This window comes from Oreochromis niloticus, linkage group LG18, assembly GCF_001858045.2.
Source record: "Oreochromis niloticus isolate F11D_XX linkage group LG18, O_niloticus_UMD_NMBU, whole genome shotgun sequence".
Classification (NCBI taxonomy): domain Eukaryota; kingdom Metazoa; phylum Chordata; class Actinopteri; order Cichliformes; family Cichlidae; genus Oreochromis; species Oreochromis niloticus.
Window position 1 is genome coordinate 24,260,052 of NC_031982.2, and position 24,354 is coordinate 24,284,405.

General features: G+C 39.4%; 2 protein-coding genes across 5 annotated transcripts in view; both read right to left on the reverse strand.

Moving 5' to 3' along the window:
* LOC100690840 (retinal-specific ATP-binding cassette transporter) overlaps positions 1–3,032 on the reverse strand; it is a 45,256-nt gene extending 42,224 nt beyond the window's left edge. The window contains exons 1-5 of the mRNA XM_005476632.4: positions 2,906–3,032; positions 1,521–1,633; positions 1,099–1,192; positions 767–908; positions 539–678 (exon numbers count right to left, since the gene is read on the reverse strand). Coding sequence (XP_005476689.1) covers positions 539–678; positions 767–908; positions 1,099–1,192; positions 1,521–1,586 — 442 coding nt within the window. The 5' untranslated portion in view covers positions 1,587–1,633; positions 2,906–3,032. The remainder of the gene's footprint in view (positions 1–538; positions 679–766; positions 909–1,098; positions 1,193–1,520; positions 1,634–2,905) is intronic.
* Positions 3,033–3,688: 656 nt separating this feature from the next.
* The window catches only part of LOC100690565 (rho GTPase-activating protein 29), a 31,651-nt gene continuing 10,985 nt past the window's right edge, over positions 3,689–24,354 (reverse strand). Inside the window, exons 3-22 of one of the 4 annotated variants that reach the window (XM_005476634.3) lie at positions 20,922–21,065; positions 16,476–16,575; positions 16,087–16,159; positions 15,775–15,835; positions 15,009–15,158; positions 14,573–14,637; positions 14,355–14,465; positions 14,083–14,163; positions 13,572–13,739; positions 13,321–13,437; positions 11,394–11,581; positions 9,908–10,074; positions 9,280–9,414; positions 8,815–8,913; positions 8,040–8,203; positions 7,709–7,897; positions 7,384–7,521; positions 6,884–7,119; positions 6,019–6,319; positions 3,689–5,667 (exon numbers count right to left, since the gene is read on the reverse strand). In XM_005476634.3, coding sequence (XP_005476691.1) covers positions 4,408–5,667; positions 6,019–6,319; positions 6,884–7,119; positions 7,384–7,521; positions 7,709–7,897; positions 8,040–8,203; positions 8,815–8,913; positions 9,280–9,414; positions 9,908–10,074; positions 11,394–11,581; positions 13,321–13,437; positions 13,572–13,739; positions 14,083–14,163; positions 14,355–14,465; positions 14,573–14,637; positions 15,009–15,158; positions 15,775–15,835; positions 16,087–16,159; positions 16,476–16,575; positions 20,922–21,065 — 3,947 coding nt within the window. In that variant the 3' untranslated portion in view covers positions 3,689–4,407. The other 3 variants (XM_013273338.3, XM_025900114.1, XM_013273339.3) reach the window with 3 other exon arrangements.

Below are 24,354 nucleotides of genomic sequence, written 5' to 3' on the forward strand. Positions count from 1 at the left end.
CAGAACAGACAGAGATTTTTAGGGAAAACACAGTGAGGAAGGGTGTTTATGCACATTTCCCTGCCAAAAAGGAAAGCTAATTTCTTAGGAAGAAACACTGAGAACACATTTTGGCTATGCCTTTGGGCCTAGTCATAAAAAACGGCATGTGACTCAGCACCATAATGTGCAAATCACCCAGGATTAAAAGGCCAAAGTGAAAAATAGTGAAGGGAAGTTTATAAACCACTATGGAGGAATTAGTTGTGTGTAGATGTCATATACTTTTTAAAGCAAGTGGCAAAATCTACAATAAAAGATATTTTTAAAGTCTGTATCCATGCAGCACTGAAAATGTAAAACCTAATTTACAGAAATTGTACAAACAAAATAAATATTTTTATAGCTATCGTTTTCTGTTCATGTTAGGTTAAGAATTAATGTCTCTTAAAAGGAAAATTATTAGCATCTGTCCAGAAACCTTGTTCTCAATAGTAATTTTCTCTTCAGCTTATTAATAAAAACTTCTACTGGCCACTTTCCTCTTTTTTGACTTCACCTGAGACTGCAGACGGATTGTTGCGTAAAGTTTCCATGAAGTTTGAGAATGATGACATTTCATGCCAAAGCCTGCCAAGCTGTTGGACCTCCGTGTCATTGAGCAGAAGCTTTTGGATGTTGGTGTAGAATCGCGCCAATCTGAAACACAAAAACACAGACAAAAAAACATTTTTTATAAGGTTAAAAGTGGTTTTTACCAAGTTTAAAAGAGCGGAGTTATGCTTACACCGAGTTATTATAATTGGAAACAACGCCTGGGGACTCTCCTCGGGTTGGATATCTAAAGCAGGGATTGTTGACGTTGCAGAAGATGCCCTGAATCCAAGGAAGAATCCCTGTAGAGGGCAGCGCCTTGTTGGGGAAATGACCTAAAGAAACACAGACTACATTAGAGGCAATGTGAGAGGTTGTGGTTTGATGTTAACAGAACTGTGAAAGGGTAAAGGCATACTATTTTTACAATTAAAGGAATTTCAGTAGATACAATTTTATCTTTTTTTTTTATTCTTTTCTTTTCTAATTTGAAAACTTGATGTGTAATTGGCGATTTCTTCTTACACTCATGTTGTTGGTATAGTGGATTGGCTTTCCTCAGCCACACCAAACCAATGAACAGCAACACTGGCCAGAAGATCTCCACCAGGAAGCGGATCTGGATAGTGATACAGTCATACACCGTGAAGTATGAGAACAACAGAAACACAACCAAAATAGTTGCCATAGGGTTTGAACATTAATATATATATATATATATATATATATATATATATATATATATATATATATATATATATATATATATATATATATATATATATATATATATATATATACATATATATATATATATATATATATATGTATATATACATATGTATATGATATATATACATATTTCTAATGTATATCAGCAGTTTGCTGTGTTATTTGGAACAGTGTTCTTAAACTTTCTTCAATTACGTTTATATAAATAGTGCTACCTTCTGTCTCTTTCGAAGAGTCCAGTTTTTCCACAGTAACAGGCTGACTTGAGAGCCAGTCTTCATCGCTCTGCAGCTCAACCCCTGGAAGGGGTCATCAGACTTTAATAAACCTGCAGATAACACAACTCCATTAGTGATGACATTTACTACAGCTATTTCGAAGACATGAGACAAACTAGATCAAATTATTGGAGTTCAGAAAGACCCACATGTGGATCTAGCTCTGAGAGCACGTCTTGTCTTGGGCTGGATTTAGTCTTGTGCTCATTTCATATCAGACTTATATTTGAACTAGTTTATGAGGGTTTTACTACAACTGCAGACAATTAATGCACAAAACACACAGAACCCTGACAGCTTCCGCAAAACCACTGAACCTCTAATTAATGCAAAAGGACAAATTTTACCTGCAGTGGCAATGGGTGATGTTATTAACTACCATATGTGTTAACAGACACGGTTACAGGATGTATTTACATGACCTTATGCGTGCATACAAATAAGACAATTTGCAATTTGAACCTACTCTCATGCAGATGTATTTCAAAGGCAAATTCATTTTCAGGGAGATGTTAAGGGAAAAATACCAGTGACATATACAGGATATGTGCAGATGGTGCTTCAGAAAATCTCGGACATGAAGAGTAATTTGCTCAGGGCAACGTGTCCAACAGATTACCTCAGAGCGCATGAACACCTGTCTGGAAAACAGGGGAAGCTGTAAGACTAAAACAGGAGAGTAAAAGCTATCATTATGTATCTGACATCTCTGGATGTAATTTTGGGGGGGTTTGTGCTTGCTGCTTTCATCCTTGGGGGAAAAAAAGCTGCATGTAAGTAAAAATGGGTGACAAATTAAAAGAAAAAACCCCTAGCATAAATCACTTTAAAAGGCACTGGTGCGCCATGTCCCACCAGAACAGCTTTAATGTACCTAGGCACTTTTCTATGTCTCTGTTGGTCAGAGTGAACACCATTCGTATAAAAGATATTCCCTCATTTGCTGTGGTGATGGTGGTGAAAACACCCTAACACACCGCTCCAATATCTCCCACAGGTGTACGAACTAGCTGAGCTTCCCCCAAGTATAACCAGTGGCCATGACACCCTTCAGTGAGTCTGGAGTCTTATTTTGGTTGTTGTTAAATTCGTCATTCACCTTTATGCAAGTTATAAAAATAGTCATTTTGGAATATGGGGGCAGCTCTGATACAGTTTGGATCCACTCATCCCTTTAGAGAAAGGTCACAGCAAATCAATACCAAGTTGTTCTGAGTGAATCTAAAAGCCAAACAGTAATTAGCAGCCATTTCTCCTTGTTACACAATCTTCCAAACAACTTAGTCAACAACAAGCTTAAACAAGTAAATTCAGATCCTTACCTGTGATGGAATGATAGAAAAGTAGAACGACATCTAGAGAAACGGGTTCACCAACAAGCTGAAGTATTGGGAAAAAATTAAGCAAGGTAAGAGATCCGTGTGCCTTCTAGCTGCCCACTCCCTCTCCTCTGCCTGCAGGTCAGCAGCACTCCTAATCTGATTGCTCTAATCTCCCAGCTCAACATGGGCAAGCAGAAAAAACACAACCGTCATCCATTTTGAGGCAGAATTAAGGGGATACCTACGGAAGAGGAAAGGAGGAATCCAGGTGGAGAGACATTTCATCCTATACTGGAGATGTGTTTCATCACGGCGGCAACCAGTGTGCTTTTAGAAAGATAAAGGAGCAAGATTTACCTGCACAGTCACTGCACGTCACTCTGGAAGAAAGCCTTTCAGCTAAGCACCTCCATAATAAATCAGTTTGGACTGAGTGACACAGGAGCTGATCAGACTCAGAGACAAGGGGGTTTGTTTCAGTTCTGAAATGACTCATTCTTTTGAGCAGCTCGACAAGGTGGAGCAGGTGACATGGGAAATTAGGTGAAGGGAATCTGAAATCTTGACAGTATCACATTAAAGCTACTGTGTAGAGATAAAAAAGAGGAAAAAACTGAGTACCCTTATAAGTAAGAGGGAAAACTGAAAGAGACACAAACCAAATAAATATAGCATAAAGCAATAAATTTAAAAAAAACCTTTCAAATGTAACCTTGATTCTCCAGGGCACTGAACAGAAATCTACAAACAAAACAACAATAACAAAACTCAATCTCAAAGAGAGTCATTTCAAATTTTTAATTTGCAGCAGGAACTGTTGCATGTCATTCGTCTTCCGTATAGTCACAATAATGTGAATAAACACAACCTTTGTGACAGACATGGAATATGCATCAATGAATATAAAAATGTACAAAGATACATATGATTTACATGCTGAGAAAAGATGTACCAATCACAGGCTATGAACACATTAAAAGATGTAAATGTTGACTTCTTTATCAGTAAGAACCCTCATGCTTGAAGTACTTACATCTATTCCTAGTGGAATAAGAGTTAAACTAATTTTTAAAAATTAAAGGCAATCCCAGAATCTGAACCTGGATTATTAAGTGCAGTGTGTAAAATATATTTCTGTATAAATCAAATATTCAAGAAGAAATGTGATAGGCTTAAAGTTCATTTCAGACAGAAATTGATTTGTTGCCAGTTTTCTTTGTCATAAATTCAATCAATTTATTTATTTAAAAATGTGGCAAAAAACGATTTTGTTGGCATCGGAATTTTGAGCACTTAAACCAGCTGCTGTTGACTTAGACATATGAAAGAATATATTAGCACTTTTATAACACTTTTATGGTTTATTTTCACAGGTCCACAAAATTTCCTTCCATGCTCAGCTTGGTGATAAAAATCTTTTCCCCAGCATTCACTGTGGCAGAGATAAAGTAATATTTACAGATATCATATGAGTTTTTTTTGTTTGTTTCTCTTTTTTGGTGTCAGACAAAATGAGCCTCTCTGTGTTCGAGCTCCTGCAGCCGCCGGGGTCGCAGTCTTTGGTAAACAGGTTTATTCTCACTAGGGCTAAGGTCGTCAGGGCTGCTAGGGGGAGGAGACTGAGGGGGTGACATGGGGGCAGAGGTTGAGACCCCGGAGTCTATGGCACTGTCAGTGGAGTCCTGAGTCTGGAGTGGCGCCTGTGTGGGGCTTTTAAGGACAGGGGACGGAGACGCCGCTTCAACAGGGCTGTTGGGGAGAGACGATGAGGTGGTTGTGGTGGTGGTAGCAGGTGATGTGGTAATGATGGTGATGTTGGTGGTGGGTGACAAAGTAATGGTAGTGGTGATGATGGTGGGGGTGGATGATAAGCTGGTGGTGGTGGCGGCAGTTAAAGTAGTATTCCAGTTTGGGAGTGTTGTAGCACGGCCGTTGTTGGAAACAGGGGGCTTGTAGAAAGTTCCAGAAGGAGGGTGCAGAGTCCTCGGTGCCCTGAGTGTTAGTTGAAGGTTTGGTGAGCTGCTAGACTCGTGGAGTGAACTCTGAGTGTCATTTTCCCTTTTGGAAGTCCAAACAGACTTGAGTGACGATGTGTAAAGGTTACTGGAGAATACGGTGCTAACGCTACTCGTCGTTGGAACCGCAGACGCAGTTGTTGGGGTTGCAACATTGCTAACAGGCATCGTTGCCTTTACAGGCTGCACTCCAGAACTGGCAGACGGCAGGTTGGCCATTATCATAGCAGTCCTGGGTGTAACATCATAGTGCTTGTACTTCTTGTCCCACGTCCTCCTCTGAGTGTCAATAAAAGGAGTGATGTAGTAGGTACTAACCCTGGATGAGCCACTTTGCCGAGCCCTCTCTGGCTCTGGCATCTCCTGTATAGTTTCAGCAATGGTCTCCCGCTTAACAGAGCCTGAATCAACAACATCGCTGGTGTTTCGATTATTCCTCTCGCCGATTTGAGCTGGTGCGGGCAGGCGCTCCAGTGGCATACTGACTGGTCGAGACGCTTGTCTGGTGCGCTGGTGGCGCAGCTGTACCTTTGGTGCCATGGTGGTGACAGAGGAGACGAGGGTGCTGGGACGACCAAACACTAAGGTTGATCTCTGAACATCTCCTCCGACAGAAGCCTGGACCCCGTTGACTCTGTCCAATGTCGAGACCTCTATTTTGTGTTTTCCTGGTCGGACCTCCTGCACCTCACCCATGATGTGAGATGATGGGATGACGGATGAGTATCTTTTGTAGATTTTGGTGCTCTGAAACGATATAAACAGATTACAATAAACTAAACTATATCTACATGTAACAAAAACACCTGAAACCTAGAGGAGTGAGAACTTTTTGTTTACTGTTTTGTATAGATGAGTTGTTTTTTTGTTTTTTTTATTGTGCCATAGAGTAATTTCTATTAAAAGAATAAAAAATACTGAATCTTTTTGATTACATTAATATACTGTATTAAAGTTGATTTTATTAACACTGAACTGTTGGGAAAGATAATTTTGCAGGCACATATGGCCTCTTTTCACTTGACTGGTTACACCCTAATCACAGCATAAACAAAATGACTCAAATTTGGTTTTATGATTGCTTTAATCCCTCCTCACCTCTTTGATGTCAATCAGGGAGGTTGAGTGTCTGCTAAGCTGTCGAATCTTCTCCTGCGGGGTAAGTCTGGGGGAGGCCTGGCCAGCGCTGCTTGTGTCAGAACTAGGTAGGAAAGATGCATCAAAGACTGTCTGAAAGTGTTTCACCAGCTGCTCCACCATCAGTGCCTGGTAGGGGTAATCCACCAGGGAGGACAGAGACACCTCTGCATCTGTATGCTGTGGCTTCACCAGCGTGGGGCCAAAGATGATGCCAAGGTTGCTCGCAGTCATCTTGTTCTCCTCGGCCTGCTCCGAGACTCTGTGGGAGTCAAAGAGTGATAGCAGTTTTCATTTCATTTCATTTTCAAAAGATATCTTTCTAGGTATGGTTCAAGTATTACTGCATCTGTTTAATGAAACACTACACTGAATCAAAATCAGACATAAAGTGACATTCTGTAGAGCAGCATTGGTCCCTTTATTGTTCTGGATAAAAAGATGTGATAATAGGTTTCAGCAAATCACCTTTAACACTGAGAATCTGAAACAACTACCAAAACTTCAACAATCATCTACATGCCAATTACATGTTTCTGTCAGGTCGTGGTCTAAAACTCCCGCAAATCAAGTAAGAAGACCAAATAAGTTGAAGTATATATATTCTATTTAGAGTTTTATTAATGGCGGTGTAAATTTAAAGTTGCGTGTAATGAGATCAACAGAGAACTAATTTTGTGTTAGTAAGCCTGCTACTTCCGCTATTCTACAGCGAAGTCTGTGCTTCCCTTTCTGTTATGAGGAACTATGCATACTATTCTAATTATGAGGAAAAGACTGAATTTACACTCTGAAATAACTCTGGGTTTTAGTTCTCAGCCTTTACCTGTGTAGATGTGCGATCAGGTAGCGCAGAGTCCTGTAGTTGGCTGGGGGCAGCTGGCGGAAGAGGTCTCTGATCTTAAAAATGACTCTGTTCAGCTGCATACTCGGCCCAGTCTTCTCTCTTGGCTGGTTGTTTTGAGCTTTATTATCAGCCTCTTCCACTATCACCTTCTGGCACTCTTTTGCCAAACCGATGACATCATTGTAGAATCGATAATGGATCAGTGGCTCTGGTAACTGAGTAAAACAACCAAAGTGTTTTGAGTTTCTTGTAGTGGAAAATATCAATATCCTATCAAAATCCTTTTATCATTTTACATGTACCCAAAAAACTAAATCCAAATTAAAGAAGCAGAAAGTAAGGCTAAAATCTAAATGATCGACTTAACATTAACTTTACAATACTACACATCATAGCAGCCTTTAAACATAAACAACCTTTAACTTAAGTGGCATGCTAATTCTCAATAACCTCCCAACAAGTAAGAATTTCAGGCCCACCTGTCTAAGGTAGAGCTTGAGAACATTGCTGATGTCGTGAGGGGAGAGATCGGACAGCTCAACCAAGTCCTTCCCATTTTCAAACGCCTGACAGAGCTTCTCAACGCGTGATTTGGCACCATTCACACGATAAATGCCCTGTGAGATGTACACAGACAAATGCATTTTTTAATGTAACTCATAATCACAGAAAATATTTGATACATAAGTCAATGGTATTGTATTTAAGGTCACACATGAACTTTGATAGCTTTAAAACTACAACACAATAAGAGATGAGGTTGTAAATGTAACCATCCCTGCATCACAGGGAAAAAAGACTTACTTTGATGTTGAGGGCTCGACTCTCAATCTCAGAAGTGCACTTCTTGATTATAAAGGGGATACCATCTGGACTGTTTTTTGCTGCTTGGGCAAAATCAATACCAAACAGTTGTAGCCTGCCTTGTAGCTTTTTATGACCACACTGGATGGCGAGTGTCTCCAAACACTTCTTATGGCAGGCCAAGGAGCACTGTAAAAGACAGATAGTAGGAGTCAAATGAAGCGACAGAATAATTAACTTGTGTCTTCCCTTGAAGAATTGCAAAATACACCGATCCTTTTTAAACACTTAATACACAAGATAATTATCACGATGAGCATATTTACTGTACCTCTTCACACTCAGCTCCATGGAAAACGACCAGACTATCACATTCTCTGCATTTAGACGGGGCTCGAAGTTTTCTTAGCTTATGGGTTTGAGCAGCTTTGGACATCTGAGCATTTCGGAAAGGACCAGGAGAACTGGAGGTCTCTGTCACCATCTCTGCCAGACCTGAAAAAAACAGAACCGCTCATGAGGAAAGGAACTAACTCGACAAGTGACATCATTCAGAGTTATTATTAGAAGGGAAGCTGGCATTTACTTCAAAGCAAAAAAACAAAACAAAAAAACGCTAAAACTTAAGAGAAGTACACTATCTTTTAGTTAGCATAATTATTTTAAAATCTGCTGTTATGGTGGCTTTTTATAGTTAAATGGGCTTTCTAACCATGCACACTGAAAAATAGATCAAATAGCTCATTGGCTGTTTAATTTCACAGTAAGAACACAATGACTGGATGAGGTCAACACAGATACAGGAAGTGTTAGCTGAAACTATCAGCCAAAACTAACACGACCTCTATCTGTGCAGCGCCACTGAGTATAAAAACATTTGATCTAAGCAAAAACCACCACAGATTTGGACTAGCAGAACACCGCCATGTGTAATACAATATAAAGAATTGTGCAATGGTTGCTAACTATTTCTCCTTCCCTTTCTAGACTTCCTTGTCACAAAAAGGTATACGATGATTACCTTTCTATCCTCCTGAGCAGAAAAGTACACAGAGAGCATACAGTGACGGGAACAAAACACACCCACAATTACAAACATATCTCACCATTGTCTGAGGGGGATGGTGGCTCTCTGTCATCCAGATCGTCAGCGGAAGACATGGTCCCAGTGGAAGGAGTTCTGGGCAAACGACGCTTAAAGTCGCCTGAACAAATTTGTACCAAAATGCTCAGTGACTATATGAAAATGTAGTTTTACCACATAAGAGCAAAATCAGGGACACTAGATAAAAACATAAGCTATACCGTGCACGAGTAGATTTACTGCTGAATATTTCACAAGGTAAAGTGAACAGATCACAATAAAAGCCATATCTGTTCATCTTCTCAGATCACTTAGACTGTGTCCAATATGATAAAAGTTTTATTCTACTGTCTCGTATATTCATATTTTTATAACCAGATCCTCAAATACTCATTTCCCTGCCTAATGTTCAATTACTACTGGTCAAACACTCACAAGACCTTTATAATGAATTTATGAGACGTTTTAAAATTTAAAGTCCTCTTACCTGGACTGGCAGTGGGGGAGTCCATGGACCTTGACTCACTGCTGCCTCCAGCACTTTCTGAGTCACTGCACATCCCACCCTGGCTCCCCTGACTACTTGAGCCCCATGCTCTCAGTGGGGCCTGGTTTCTTAGAGCTGCAAAAGCACACACAGACCCGCAGTCACACACAAACACAATAACAACAGAAAATAAAGCTACATGGCAGCCGCTTGTGAAGCGACATTTGTAGTGTCAGTTTTAGTTATTTTCAGAAACAAGCAGTTTACACAGATATTCCAGACTTATGGTGATTAAGCAACACACAACCCAAACTGTTTTGACTCTAGTCAAGAGAACATTTCCATGACTCAGAACACAGGGTAAGTCCCTGAGAGGTTCATATAAAGACATTCAACCTCCAATCCGCCAATCATTCTTAGCTTGTTTCTAAAATTGTACAGTTTCTAAAATAGTACATAGCCATGTTGGATAAAGGTTTATTTTAAGACTCCCTATTATAGCACTAATGTGATACCAAGGGGGAATTTCTGTGAATTTTCTTATACAGACAACAGCCATTCTTTTTGACCATTATACTTTCAACATGCATGAGCAACTTAAATAAACTTAACATGTGTTTGAATGTACCTTGTATGTCTGTGCTGCTGCTGGACCTGTGCTCACTGATCTTTGCAGGCCGATGTATGGTACTGTCCGTTTCCTCTCCGCTCAACACGTCACAAGAGGTGGTGGATGCCTGTGACAGGTTGCCATGGGAGGAATGATAGCTGCCCACTGACCTTTTGCTGCCAAATCTGAGAAAAAAAGTTGGTATTTAACGCTTTCATTATACTTAGATTATGACTAATTGTTTAAAAAAAAAAAACGCTATTGCCCTATTCAGCATTATTATATTTCAGTGTGTATCTGTCGCATTTTGACAGGACTGCTGACTCTTCACCTGGCACATAAGTTTTGAGCTTTTCTGGTTCCGAATAGAATTGCTTAGATATGTTTTGAATGCATTTAAATACAACATTTAAGCACACTTTTATCATACGTATACAGCCTCAGCAATATTTAGTTAGTCCAACAACTGAAAAGAATTAAGAGATCTGGCAGGGTTTTTGTAATTGCACAGCTATAAATACATGTTGACAAAAGTCATACAATTTGTGTGTGTGTGTTATGTGTAATTATCAAGGCTTTTTTTCAGAAGTAACTTGTGCTCTGGTAAAAACTGAAAGACAACATTAAGGAACAGAAACTGAAATTAGGCCCAGCAGCAGACGGCTACGACACATAATGTCACGTTAAAAATGCTTTTAGAGAAATGGAAGCACAAACGTGGCTAAGTACTAAGTTCACGTTCCAGACAGACAGCTGTTTTAGTCTGTAGCAACATCTGTAATTTACTCAATAAGTAATGTACCAGCATCATTAATTGTTCTATTAACTTAGTGTGTATTATTTTCTTTGTGATAATGAGCATTTATCTTATTCAGACAAACTACATAGAGTGTTGGGACTCCTCCAAACCAGAGCCATACTCTCACGCTCGCAATCTTCCCTCCTGCATTCAGCCTGAGCCACAGATATTTCCTGAGGAAGGGCAAGGAATTCAACATGCATTCTGTCTCTCCGAGTTTCTTTCTCTTGCTCCAACTCTGACTCACTGTTAACCTTTGCTGAAAGGAGAACTGAGAAACTTCCAAAGGGGTGTGAGCGACAGCAAAAGGTACTTTCAAAATCAGCCGTCCAAAAGTAAAGCTTCAACTACAATGACCAAAAAATGCAACACAACAAATACTTGTGAGTCTACTTACAGATAGTGGGTGTCGACTCAATTAAATCCAATTATCACATATTATGGCAACATGTACAACATTCTGCTGAATTATGGCAAATTTTAAACTGCAATAAAGTATCACAAAAAAGCGTAACAAGCAGGTCATTCTTAAAAGTACTTGTGCAAAACTAGGAAGTTTTGATTTTAAAAACATTCGTTTCATGTTATGCATAATCATTTAAAAGCCGTTTTTATTATAAGCTTCTCTCTTAGCTGACCAATAAATCATTAAAAAACTTACAAATCATTTCTAGAATATGAAAGTGCATTCATAGTCCTTCATACCTTGTATTTTCAGAGGAGATGGAGTCGGAGTGAAGATGCTCTTTAGGGAGATTTTTGGACAGGTTACGCACAAACTCTGCATAGCATTCGCCCGGCTCATACAACTTGGCATTCTCACTCAGGGCCTGGTAGTGTGCAGGAAGTGACACGGTCTGTGTCTGCTGCATTTGAAACCAGTTCACTGTCACCTGAAACCAAAAAAAACCAAAAGAAATTTAAACCGAATGAGTCAGCAAATGACACATAAAGAAAGAGGGCTCAAGCAACTGTAAACAGTTTTTAAAAAGCTATCCAAATCTGCATGGCACTATGTGAAAAAGTAATTTTGCCTTGTTAAATCATAAATGAATTCTGATTAACCAGAATTTTTGCAAAGCTGAGTTTTTCAAAAGCCACACCCAGAGCTGATTACCGCCAGACTTACTAAATCCATAAATCACTTATTTAGAACCTTTGTGACAAAAAGAGATCACGCCACAATCTAAAGAAACTTAAATAACAGATGGTAAACCAAGTCACTGGCATCTATCAGTCCGGAAATACACAGCCATTTCTAATAATTTGAGACTCCGGTGAAGCACAATGAGAGTCATTATCAACAAACAGAGAAAACTTGGAACTGTGGTGAACTTTCCCAGCGAGTGGCTGGTCGACCAAAATTACTCGAAGAGTAATCAACAACCCAGCCATGAGAGTTTCAATTCTGACCAAAAAGAACATAAAGGCTCGTCTCACATTTGTCCAAAAGCATCTTGATGGTAATCAAGACTTTTGGGAAAATATTAAGTTGAAACTTCCAGAAGGCTTTTGTACCCTCACAACTAATAGCATTTCATAAAAACAACATAAACCAATAGTCAAACATATTGCTAGTATGATGGTCTGGGGCTACTTTGCTGCTTTAGGACCTGGACATCTTTCCATAACTGATAGAACCATGTACCAGAAAATCCTGAAGGAGAATGACCAGCCATCAGTTTGTGTGCTCCAAAACACTGCATCAAGTTAACCTCTAAATGGCTCAAAAAAACCAAAGTGAAGGATTTGGAGTGGCCTAGCCAAAGACTTAAATCCGATTGAGATGCTTTGGCATGATATTAAACAGGCCATTCATACTCCAAAACCTTCCAATATGATTGAATTTTAAAAATTCTGCAACAATGAGTGAGCCAAAATTCCTGCAAGACGATGTGAAAGACTCATTGCCAGTTATCACAAATGCTATTAGGTTTAGGGAGCAATTAGTTCTTCAAATAGGGCCAAGTAAGTTTGGATAGCAGTTTTCCCTTAATAAAAAAAAATAGTCATTTAAAAACTGCATTTTTTATTTACTGAGATGATCTTTGGGTCTAATACTAAAATCTGTTTGATGATCTGAAACATTTAACTGTGACAATTATGCAAACAGACAAATCAGGAAGGGGTCAAATACATTTTCATGCCACTGTATAATGATTACGATCATACTTGGATTCATAGTCCAAATAAGAAAACAGCCACTGACTAAAACATATATAGAGCAAGCTTTTACTACTTTACGACCTTTCTGAAATTCGATTTGATTACCCAGTACTGTGGTCACAGTCCATATTTCAACCCTCTTCTAAAATGTATATAAAATAATCTTTTAATACATAATTCTTTTTAACCTCAAATTTAAGAAGGACAGTATATAATACAGGTATCATTTATATAGTATTCAAGCTACTTCTATTTTCAGAGTTATTATGGAGAAACATTATGAAAGGAAATCACACAGAAAGAAACAGAAGTCCAGCTTTTGTGAAGGTTTTTCAGTTAAACTGAAAGTGATAGCATATTTGAGTTTTACAGTTTCATTTTGTGGTGTACATATAAGATATAAGTTTTTTTTAAATGTGATTGTACAGTCTGAATTACTCTTTCAAAAATATAAACTGCTTCTCACAGCTTTTAGTGTGAGGTCACACTGGAAGATCATTTCTCGGATCTGAGTCAGGATAGTGCTCTTCGCATTAGCCAGATCCATTTTCCTGCTCCCTGCATCAGCTATACAGTTCTCCGCCTACCCAAAACAATGGACAGAGAATAGCATAAGGACAGAGAAGAAATGCGCACAGAAAAATTACTGTCCATACCAAATAATGCCACGAAATATTGACACCAGTTATTTTTTCTGTTTTCATTTCTCCTGCCCACCTTTTGTAAAGCCTCCTCTTCTAGCTTTCTCTTCTTCTCCAGCTGTTTGTTCCCAGCATTAGACTGATCCTCCTGAGAGCGACTTGCTGCTGACTGGGCTTTTTGGTATTCCTCCCTCCTCTGGGTCTTCAGAGCCCGTGCCTTACGCAAGGTTGCATCTGCCTCTTGCTGCCAAAGCCACACAGATCAGCCACAAAGACCATGTGATTAAAATGTGGCATATGTGTTCAAAAGTTATCAGAAATTTAATCAGATACGTTTGGCAGACGATCAGCTTTGCATTTAAAAAGGCACACCAAAGTTCTTTTGTTGCCATTGTCTAGAAAATTGGACATTTTTCTATAATAGAAACACTACCTTAGTCACTGATGACTAATCTCCTGGCAGGTTGACAACATTGCAACATGCTCTGTGGAATGCTCACCAGTCTGTAACACTACAGTGGAGCACTTCTACTTAGCTAAGAGTAATTATCAAACAACATGTATCTACACAATGATTCTGTAAATACCATTTTCTTCTGCTCCCTCTGCCACTGCTCCTTGATTTCTTTCCTCAGTTTATCCAGTTCATTTTTGCGAGCCACAAGAGGCTGAGAGGAAATGAAAGTCAACAATTACACTTCAATATTACTTATTAATAAAAACTAGGCAAAGAACACACAATTTATAAACTAATGTACTTTTACAGATTATTTATGCAGTGAAATAACCCAACAGATGTTCTTTGTTAGGGACAAGATAAAGTGGTGAAAGGCCATAATTTACTTCTCGTCACTCCTACCTGCATGAATTTATTGGTCTGAAGAGTCATGGAAGTTTGAATAAGCAGCTGGTTGTACTCCATGTCTTTCTTGAATGCAGAAACGTAGAGATCACTGAATGGCATGTAGTCCTTCAACAAATAAAAAATATTTATACATGAGTCTTTGGGGTTACTGTATAAGCTTTAACAACCAGCAAATATAATCAATATTCCTTTAGAGTGTGGCTACTCCTTACCTTTTGACTGGCCAGTGTTTTTGCAGACTCAGCCATTTTGACATAGCTTTTAGCACTCTCAATATCTGAAAAATTTAGAATTAAGTTAAGACTGCTTAATAAGAAATGACTCAACAAAAATATATTTACATACAGTTCATGAATAGATAATACTTTATTAATCCTTAAGGAAATTTTGTATTAAGTATTATGGCCTCTAGAACCCAAGTCAATTTGTTAATGTAATTGTCTAATGTATAATATAACAGCGGAAACAGTTTTCCAGGAACTCCTCTAGCTTTGTCCATGGGTCAGTTATAACTCTATTTGTCTGCCTTTTGCAGTTCAGATGGTGTTGACTTATACTGGCAGCATTTTCTTATATATAAGAAACAATGTCCTAAGCCCTGTTCAGTAATCCATTGTTTCCAACCTAATATACTGTCAGTAGTCTCACCCATGGCTAGCCGTTTTTCCATCCAGGCCAGAAGATCTTTGATGTACTTGGAGCAGGTCTTGGCATAGAGTAGGGCAGACTCAACTCCACTGTCATTCTTCAGCAGGATCAAGTCAACTTCCTCCTCTCGTGACTGTGGCACTTCTGAGCCTGTAAAGTCAACAGAAGAGAAATCCATATGAGTTTAGTAGTATGACCAAAATATCTCAATGCTGGATTGATGAAACTCACTTTTACTATCCAGCAGACGTGTGTGTGTGTGGGAGGTAAATGAAGGGGGAAGAAAAACAACAATGAGGTCAGCGGCATTGTCAGTGTAGGTGGATATGAAAGGACTAGGCATCTTTTAAAATAGTCGAAGAGCAGCGTTTTCTTTTTACTGGTTATACTGTACAACCTTTTCTAGCTACCCGGGATCTGATTCAACACAAATCCCATGTGTTTCCCATCCCACACAGAACTACTCTTTAACAGGCAAGGAATGTCAGATATGTGGACGGAGAGGGGAAAATGAGGATGTAGTATGAAAAGGGCAGCAGAAATAACAGGGGTGGAAGCAGAGGTTTTAAGGCGGGTCTACCTCAGGCACTCAAGAGTCCAAACACTAAATCACTCTGGTAACACACAGACTGACATTTCAGGCTGCTCTGACAGCAACCATTAAATGCTTGGTAAAGAAGCCATTAATAGCTCTTACATATCAGTGTGAAGTTTTATTTTATATTCATTGCGCAGAGATAAATGATGAAACGTGAACAACACTTACCCACAAGCTCACTTTTCTCTGAAACATATCCCTCGGGATCCACAGAGAGGTTGTCAGAAGACTGTGAAAAAGACATTTCAGATTATAAGGAGGGAACAGCAGACATACAATCAAAGTCAGACATCAGAGGCAGCTGGGTTTTCAACAACCCAATTAAATACAGAAAGCAAGTCTTTGAGGCTTTTTTACTTGGGGGCGGGGTAAAATTGCTGCTTTAAGTGCACCCCTTTGAAAACTGTCACCTTCAAAACAAAGCTTTAGAAAAGATATATGGAAACTGTGCAAGCTGGGAAAAGGAAGATAGTGTCTCACCCTGCTTCTGTTTTTCTGGGGGATCCCCAACCCTGGGCTGTTGTCCACATCTCCCATAAGGAAGTCAGAAACTCTAAAGGTATATATAATTGTGTACATATATACATATATGTGAGAATCCAGTTTAAAAGAGAAGCATGTAAACGCCTGTGGTCAAAAATGCAATCTATTCAATAACAAAGCAACTCCGACAGATAGTATTTATACCAAAAACACAAAACAAAACACAAACCTGCTATTCAAAACACATGACAGAGATAATTATAGCTTCACAAGACCAACTAGTTGCTGTCTTGAGCTCTAAAATCAGCCCAACTTTCCTGACAGCAACACAAAAAGTAATAAAATCCAGTATTGCTTAAAAAAACGTAAACAAGCATTGTACTCACACATTGCCGAATGTGAATGCCAAAGTGTCAATGGATGTGTGTATCTCGGCAAATATAGCTTTTTTATTCTCTGGGTTCACAGCTGTGGAGAAGTTAACAGCTGTGGAGAGTGACAGACAGGAACTGTGGTCAAACAAAATGGAATTACAAACCAGCTTTTGTATACACATTCAATCAACAATAGCACCGATACAACTGAATCTGTATGTGGCTAGATGACAAGTTCATAACCTCCAAAGCAAAAAACAAATGCCAAACAGATCAAATGAGTGACCTGTGAAAGAAATTCTAAAATTAGTATTAAAAAAGCAACAATTGCGAGCACATTTGCTCCTATTTTACCCGTGCAAGCCTCTAAGATCATGGTTAGGCTTTTGCAGGAAGTGTTTAGTGGCTTCAAGTAAGTGCTGACATTCTTGAGGATGTATAAAAAGTCAGTAACACAAGGTCAAGAGTTTTAACAGAAATGTTACAAGAACAGCTTAAAAACCATGTTAAGAGTAGAAGCAGCCAAACGCAATGACGTGCAGTCTACATATCTCCCTACCCAATCAAAATGTCTTCCTGGAGCAGGTTCAAAAGTCTTCAGAGGTTGATATTCAAAGAATTTACAGAAACAATTGAAAAAATTCATTCAAAGGTGTATAGCCCTGGGGCCATCTTCCAACGCTGATCATTCACAAAAAATAATTAAAATACACACGCACACAATCACATTCCTTCCTTTGTGATCTGGTAACAGCAAAATGTCCTTTGACTCTAGAAATCCATCCAAGACTGAAAAATCTCCGATAAAATGTACACAGAACTTTCTTTCTCATAAAACACTTAACTCAGCAAGAACACGCTTGCAGAAAATAATCAGGACAGCTAAAGGCACAGTCAGTGAAATCTGACTGAGCTGAGTACTTCCTGTCTGCCCCACAACAGGAAACACTCACACAGCTTGAGTTCTGTGACATGTAGCGATATATTCAACACTTACCTTTTCTCTCTGCCGCCTCAGTTGTCTAGCAACTGGGACCAAAAATCTCTAAACAGATCTCGTTTCGAGAACACTTTCTATATTTTATGCTTTCATTTTCTCATCGTGAGTATTCTCCATCCATGCCAGTTGCAAAAGCATAACTATTAAGTCCCAGCTTATGAAGAAGCACAGAAAAGTCACGGCATCCTGGCTTGAAGAGGCAACCCCACTTTCCAGGGAGACACTCGAGGACACCAAAAAGAGAGGAGGTGTGGTGCGAACCTCCCTGCCGTGCACCTCACTGGCCCTGAATGCTAGCGTACAACTCAGCGAGGAGTTCTTCCTCAGGACATCCTGTGGGTCCTTTAACAATGATTCCAGAGCTCAGCCCCCCTTGTCATGACTGAAATATGGAAACTGCATCATTCAAGTGCAGGGCCCATTGTTTTCTCATGGTTTAGCTGTAAGTGGGAACATTAGCTCAAGAAAAAGTATGCTAAAGTTGGTGTGTCATTCTGACTTTAGATGTCTCAATGTTTCTATTGGAAGCACATCACCAATGTTACTTGAATGTAATTGGCTCTATTACTAGGTAAAACTAAAACAACAACTGTGTTTAAATCCAAAAAAACAGAATCCATTATCAGTAAATAACACACTTTCCTAAAATCAATTTAATCATTCTACAATAGGGAGCACAGGGATCGCCTTTGTCACGAACACACAAGACTGACTCCTTTAGACAAACACACTCTTTCAGCTGTAAGCATATTTATAGACAAAGGGGAGCAGAAAGCGAGGAAAGAATTTCAATAAGCTGAGGAAGTCAACACTTTTATTGCAATGCCCTGCAGTTTTCAGTAGTGGGAGGGGAAAAGGAACACACAGACGAAATGTGACCAGGAAAGAACGCTTGACTTGGTTTGTTTTGAGCCAATGAAAGTCTGTGAAAAAGATTTTTATCTTTGTGACGACACACAAAGATACAGACAGTAACGTTGGTCTCTGGCTTAAAGCTGAACTGGTGCACAACATGTTTCTGACATTGTCAAGTTTATTACATTTTCGATACAGCGTCAAATGAAGGAAAACAATAGTAAGAGCATGAGCAGATGATATCACACATGAAACAGGTTAGACAACCATGTGTTTGAAGAAGAAAGGAGGAATTTTTTTTCCAGTGAATTTTGGCAGCTGTCCCAGTGCTCCAGGTGCCATGACCAAGCTTCAAAGAGGAACATGGGCGAAGAGATGACACGGTCTGAAGACAGTGAGGCACACAAGGCCTGTTATCATCCAGACCTTTGACTCTTCATCTGATGTCTAACTGATTCATCCCTCTTTCAACCTCTCCTTTTCGATCCTCTGGCTAGCGGCCTGTGTCAGTATTGTGTTACCTACTGGCCATTAGGGACAGTCCATCCAGGGAGAGTGTTGACATAAGGCACCCCCTTGTGGACAGGCAAACTCCAAACTCAACTACATATGAACACACTGGCTTCAATGCAACACTCTATAACAGAGCTTTACACATAAGAACCAACACCACACTGCCATGTACAGAATGACATAAGCCTGACATCAGACAGAAGTGTTGATTTCATTTTCATTTTCAATCTTACACTATATGCCCTCTAAATGGTTTCCACATGTCAGCATGCTGGTTTTTCCAGGGTTCTAGAGAGAAGTAGAGCAATGTAGTTCCCCATGGGCCTCCATCTGTTGTTAAGCAGCCAAAGCGGGTGGGTCAACAATAAATAATTAAATAAATAAGTGGACACTTGCAATTTAAAAAATAACTCTGTCACAGCACGTAGCTTTTAAACCACATTAATCTCAGCAGTGGCATTAACTGGATAACTGTTAGTCCAACCACAACTTAGCAATTCCTTTTGTAAAGAAAGAAACTGTTGTCTCCAAGTACCAAATGACTCAATGAACTTGGTTAAGGTCTCGATTCAGGCGTACTCTTGTCCAGTTTTAGTTTTACTGAATACTTAAAAATATTTAAGGTTTTTAAAATTAAAAAATCCATCCATTCTCTTTCGCTTTTCCTTATCAGGGTCGCGGGAAGGCTCGTGGCTCAAGAGTTGGGAGCTTGCCTTGTAATCGGAAGGTTGCCGGTTCGAGCCCCGGCTCGGACAGTCTCGGTCGGTGTGTCCTTGGGCAAGACACTTCACCCGTTGCCTACTGGTGGTGGTCAGAGGGCCCGGTGGCGCCAGTGTCCGGCAGCCTCGCCTCTGTCAGTGCGCCCCAGGGTGGCTGTGGCTACAATGTAGCTTGCCATCACCAGTGTGTGAATGTGTGCGTGAATGGGTGAATGACTGGATATGTAAAGCGCTTTGGGGTCCTTAGGGACTAGTAAAGCGCTATATAAATACGGGCCATTTACCATTTTTACCATTTACCAAGGCTGGATCCAATCCCAGATACCACAGGGAGAGACAGGACTTGACTAGGGAGCCACCTAACTTAGCTCATATCAGGGTATGGACATGAATTTCACTAGTGCTTACTTTCTCTTCACTTCAGTTCTACTTCATCTTTCTTTTTGAAAATTTCTGATATTTAAAATATGGCTAAAACTGTGTAACTGACAGCATATATTCTAAAATTTAAAATTACATTAACAAAGTAATTTAACGTTATAATCAATCTGATATGTATAATTTACTCTCTGAGATAAAAGAAAAAAAAATTTTTTGCAGCTATTTAGATTTTCAGATACATTCTGTTTTGTCTACATGTTTCACAAGAATCTTTGTGCTGTATAAATATGTCTAAACTAAGCTGGTGTAATTCATGCCATTCAGTAAAGATCAGTCTTCACAGTGCCTATAATTTCTTTGGCTAATCTGTATGTTTTGTTTCCTTTTTGCATTCTCATCATTCTCAAAGCAACACTCAGGCTACAAACAGGCATTCTTGAGTGTTTTTAAGGATTAGGTCACAACACGGATATTGAGATAAGCCAGATGACCTGTCAGACATCCAGACACCTTACAACACAGGTAAAAACAAAGAACAGAGAAAGCAAAAGAAAAAATGCGACTGTAAAGATGGACAATAAGTTCTGAAATAGCTGAAATATGTATACATCTATCTTGAGTTCAAGTCAAGAGAAGAACTACACTTGCAGTGGATCTCAATTCCAGCAGATTAACCTCTCAGTTGAGCTTCCCTTTGTTTGTGTTCATTTGTGAGACAGGAAATGGATCTGTTGCTTAAGGAATAACAACTTCTTACAGTGTGAGCTTTTAGCAACATTTCTCCAAGCCAACCCTAACCAAACAGAGATTGGTGTAACATTCCTGCAGGGTATTTCCCACACCGATCTGAGAGACTGACGTAGACCCATATCCTGACATCAGTGTTGGAATCGTGAGATTCCACGCATCTATATTTGACCATCATCTGGGTGCCGGTGTGCAAGTTCAACTGTGTGTCTCATCCATGCATACTAGCGAGAAACTACTGACCTTTGACCTTAGCAATAACTGTGCCAGCTGCTCCCAGAATGTCAGAAGAGTTGAGAGTCTGGTGTTTGCCAATGACAATTTTGAGGATGCGAACTAATTCCGCCAAACGTTGCTGCACCACCTCCTGAAGACCTTCCAAATTCTCTGAGGGAAAAAAAAGAGAACACATGAAAGTATTGAGAACATAACAAGACAAATCACACATTTACATCTATTAGTCAAAATGAGTACCATTACACTGCATTTTAAAGTTAGTTATGTCACGTTAATTCTTGGCATTCCTTTGTCAGTGTCACAAACAATACTTCACAAATATTTTTAAAATATTTTTGGAAACTATGAAGAGTCCGTCATGTTCTGAAAAACTGCATAAAAACCCAAAAGCTACATCTTAGACTCTACAGGCCTCAGTTAGCATAATAAATTCATCACAGGGCAATTAGAAAAAGACTGAACAAGTATGACCTGTTTGGAAGGGTTGACAGGCGGAAGCCTCTTCTCTCTAAAAAGAATATGGCAGCACCGCTTACATATGCAAAGTTGCATCTGAACAAAACCACAAGCTTTCTGGAACGATTTCCTCTGGACAGATGAGACCACACCGCAATGTTCAGCAGAAACCAACCACAGCATATCAACACAAATGCCCCATACTAACTGTCAAGCAAGGTAGTGGAGGGGCTTGTTTAGCAGGCAATGATCTGACCATAAACTCCTCTATATACAAATGTAGTGTTGCTATGATGCCATTGTCAATACTATAGGGAAAAATTTAATGAAAAAATAAAAAGAAGCTTTTAAAGAAGCTTTTAAAAGAAAAATAAAGATTACAATACTGGTGTACTTTTTTTCCCTGATCAACAGATTTAGTAAGATAGAAATCAAGGAGAAGGAGTGAAAGCAGAAGCAAGGATTAAATGGAGGAATCCGAAGAAGGACGAATGTTTTCCCGAGTCCAGGGAAGGAGTTGATACAGGCTCTGTGTGGTAGGGAGGAGTTACCAGATGACTGGGAAAGGACAGCTGAAATGGTGAGGGAAACGACCACAAAGGTATCTTGTGTATTCTCTGGATTTCTTAAGGAAAGACAGAAAACTGGGTGGTGGAATGTGGAAGGGAAGGAAAGTATTCAAAGGAATGCAAAGAAATAGTGTGAAAGTCAAGTTGATGGCAAAAGAAGACAGTAATACTGGGAGGCTAGGTGTACGACAAAGAGAAAGGTGGCAAAGCAAAAGCCCTATAGCGAATTCTATGTAAAGCTGGACACTAAGGAAGGAGAAAAGGACTTTTATCAATTAGTGGGGCAGAGAGACTGAAACGCAGAGCTGGAAAGGATGTGCAGCAGGTTGGAATGATTAATAGAGAGATGGAAATTTACTAACAAGATTTGAAGAAGTCAAGGATGATGAAAATGAGAGAAAGAGGAGGATGTATGAGGGACAGTTAGTCAATCAGGAAGCGCAGAGGATTAGCAAGGAGGAAGCAAAGGTAGCTAATGAAGATGATGAAAAGTGGAAAACTGGTTGGCCCAGATAACATGCCTGTGGAGTTATGCAGATGTGTAGGAGAGAAGTGATTATTGAGCAGCAGTATAGCTTCATGCTGAGAAACAGCAATACAAATGTGATGTTTGCTTTGAGAGTGTTGCTGGAGAAATATAGATAAGATCAGAAGGATTAAGCATATTATAGGGTGCCAAGAGAGGAACTGAGGCACTGCATAAAAAAGTCTGAACTGTCAGAGAAGCATGTCAAGGTCACGCAGGACATTTATTAGGACAGCAAGACAGCAGTGAGGTTTGTGGTAGCAGTGACAGATGGATTCAAAGTGAGGGTGTGATTATATCATAGATTCGCTTTGACGCCCTTCTTGTTTGCAAAAGCGATGCTAAAAAATGAGGTCAGTTCGGAGTCTCCATGGTATCTGTGGACTACAATGGGTGCTATACTGGGAGAAGAGCATGAAAGTCTGTAGAACCAGGACAGAATAGATAGTGTGTAAATGAGAGGGAGACAGGCGGAAAGGGGAAAATGCAAGAACTAGAGGCAGTGAAGGTAGATGAGTTAAAATATCTGCGGTCAACCATCCAAAGTGCACAAGAGAGAGAAAAAAGAGAGTGACGCAAGCGTGAAGAGTATACAAGAAGGTGAGAGCTGGTATTAAGTATGGTTTTGACACTATGGTACTAACAAAAGATATGACGCTGAGCTGGAGGTGGCAGAGTTAAATCAATGCTAGGATTTTAGTTAGGAGTAAAAAGGAGGGGCAATGTTTATATCAGAGGGACAGGTCAGGTTGAGCTTTTTTGAGACAAACTTAGTGGAATAAGGTTGAGATGGGTTGGAAAGGTACAATAGAAGGTTAGTGGATATACTGGGCAAAGGATGGAACTGCCAGACAGGAACTGCTACTTAGCTCCACCACTATTGCCATTGTTTTGTTAATTCGCCACAGCTGCTACCTGCTCCCTTACTTATAACCTACAACTAATGTGGCAATCTGATAACTGCTAATAGTTAAATGTCTAATGTTAAGGTGTGCACTGGTCAGATTACCATTTATGATAACTGCTTAATACTTGCTGTCGAAACAGGAACTTTGAGATGCTTTGCCCAGTATTCATGTGCTCAGCTGCAACTTACATGAAAGGGCTTTATTTCTGTCTGCTCATGCTGGGTAAAGCTGTGTGTCAGCTGGAGGAGGCAAAGATGGGACTGTTTTTTATCTATACTGTTGTAAATGATTATCTAATATATATTGAAATATTAATATCTGATAACAATTTTTAGTATCGGAGTATAACTTTTTTATATGATACCTATGGTACAGAAAAACTCACCGGACTAGTTCTGTGTTTTGGATTCGTTTTTGTCAAACAAATAATAATAAACTGTAATGGGTTGTGTTGTTGTTCACCTGATGTTGTATTTATCGAGGGTGATAAGGACTAGGTTTTTTTTTTTTTTCCTGACATATAAAACCTTAGAAGGCGCGCTTTCTTTTTCACATAACTGTATGTTGTGTAACTTTTCTTTTTTTTTATCAGTGTCTATAGCTGTGTCTCTACCAGTTTAAAGGTGGAAAACAGAAGCTTGTGGTTGTGACAGCAATGATCTCGGTTGCATGAAACTGCTGTGATGCAAGCTGTTTTCTGCTTCCTCCAGGCAGAGTGACAACACGTACAACGGAAGAGGTGTATGTTGTAAACAGGTTAATCTGTCTCAGTCACAACTTTAATATTCATATACATGGAGAGTTGATGAATCCTGAAATGATAATGTGTTTGTTTGTATTTTTGTAGTCAGAAGTAAGCCAAAAATCCATCTATAGTTTCTGTCACTATTTCAGTCCCGATGGACACGTAAATCTAATATTTATTATTATTTATTAGGAATGGCTAGTGCAACAGTACTGGGAAGGACTTTGTGCACCAT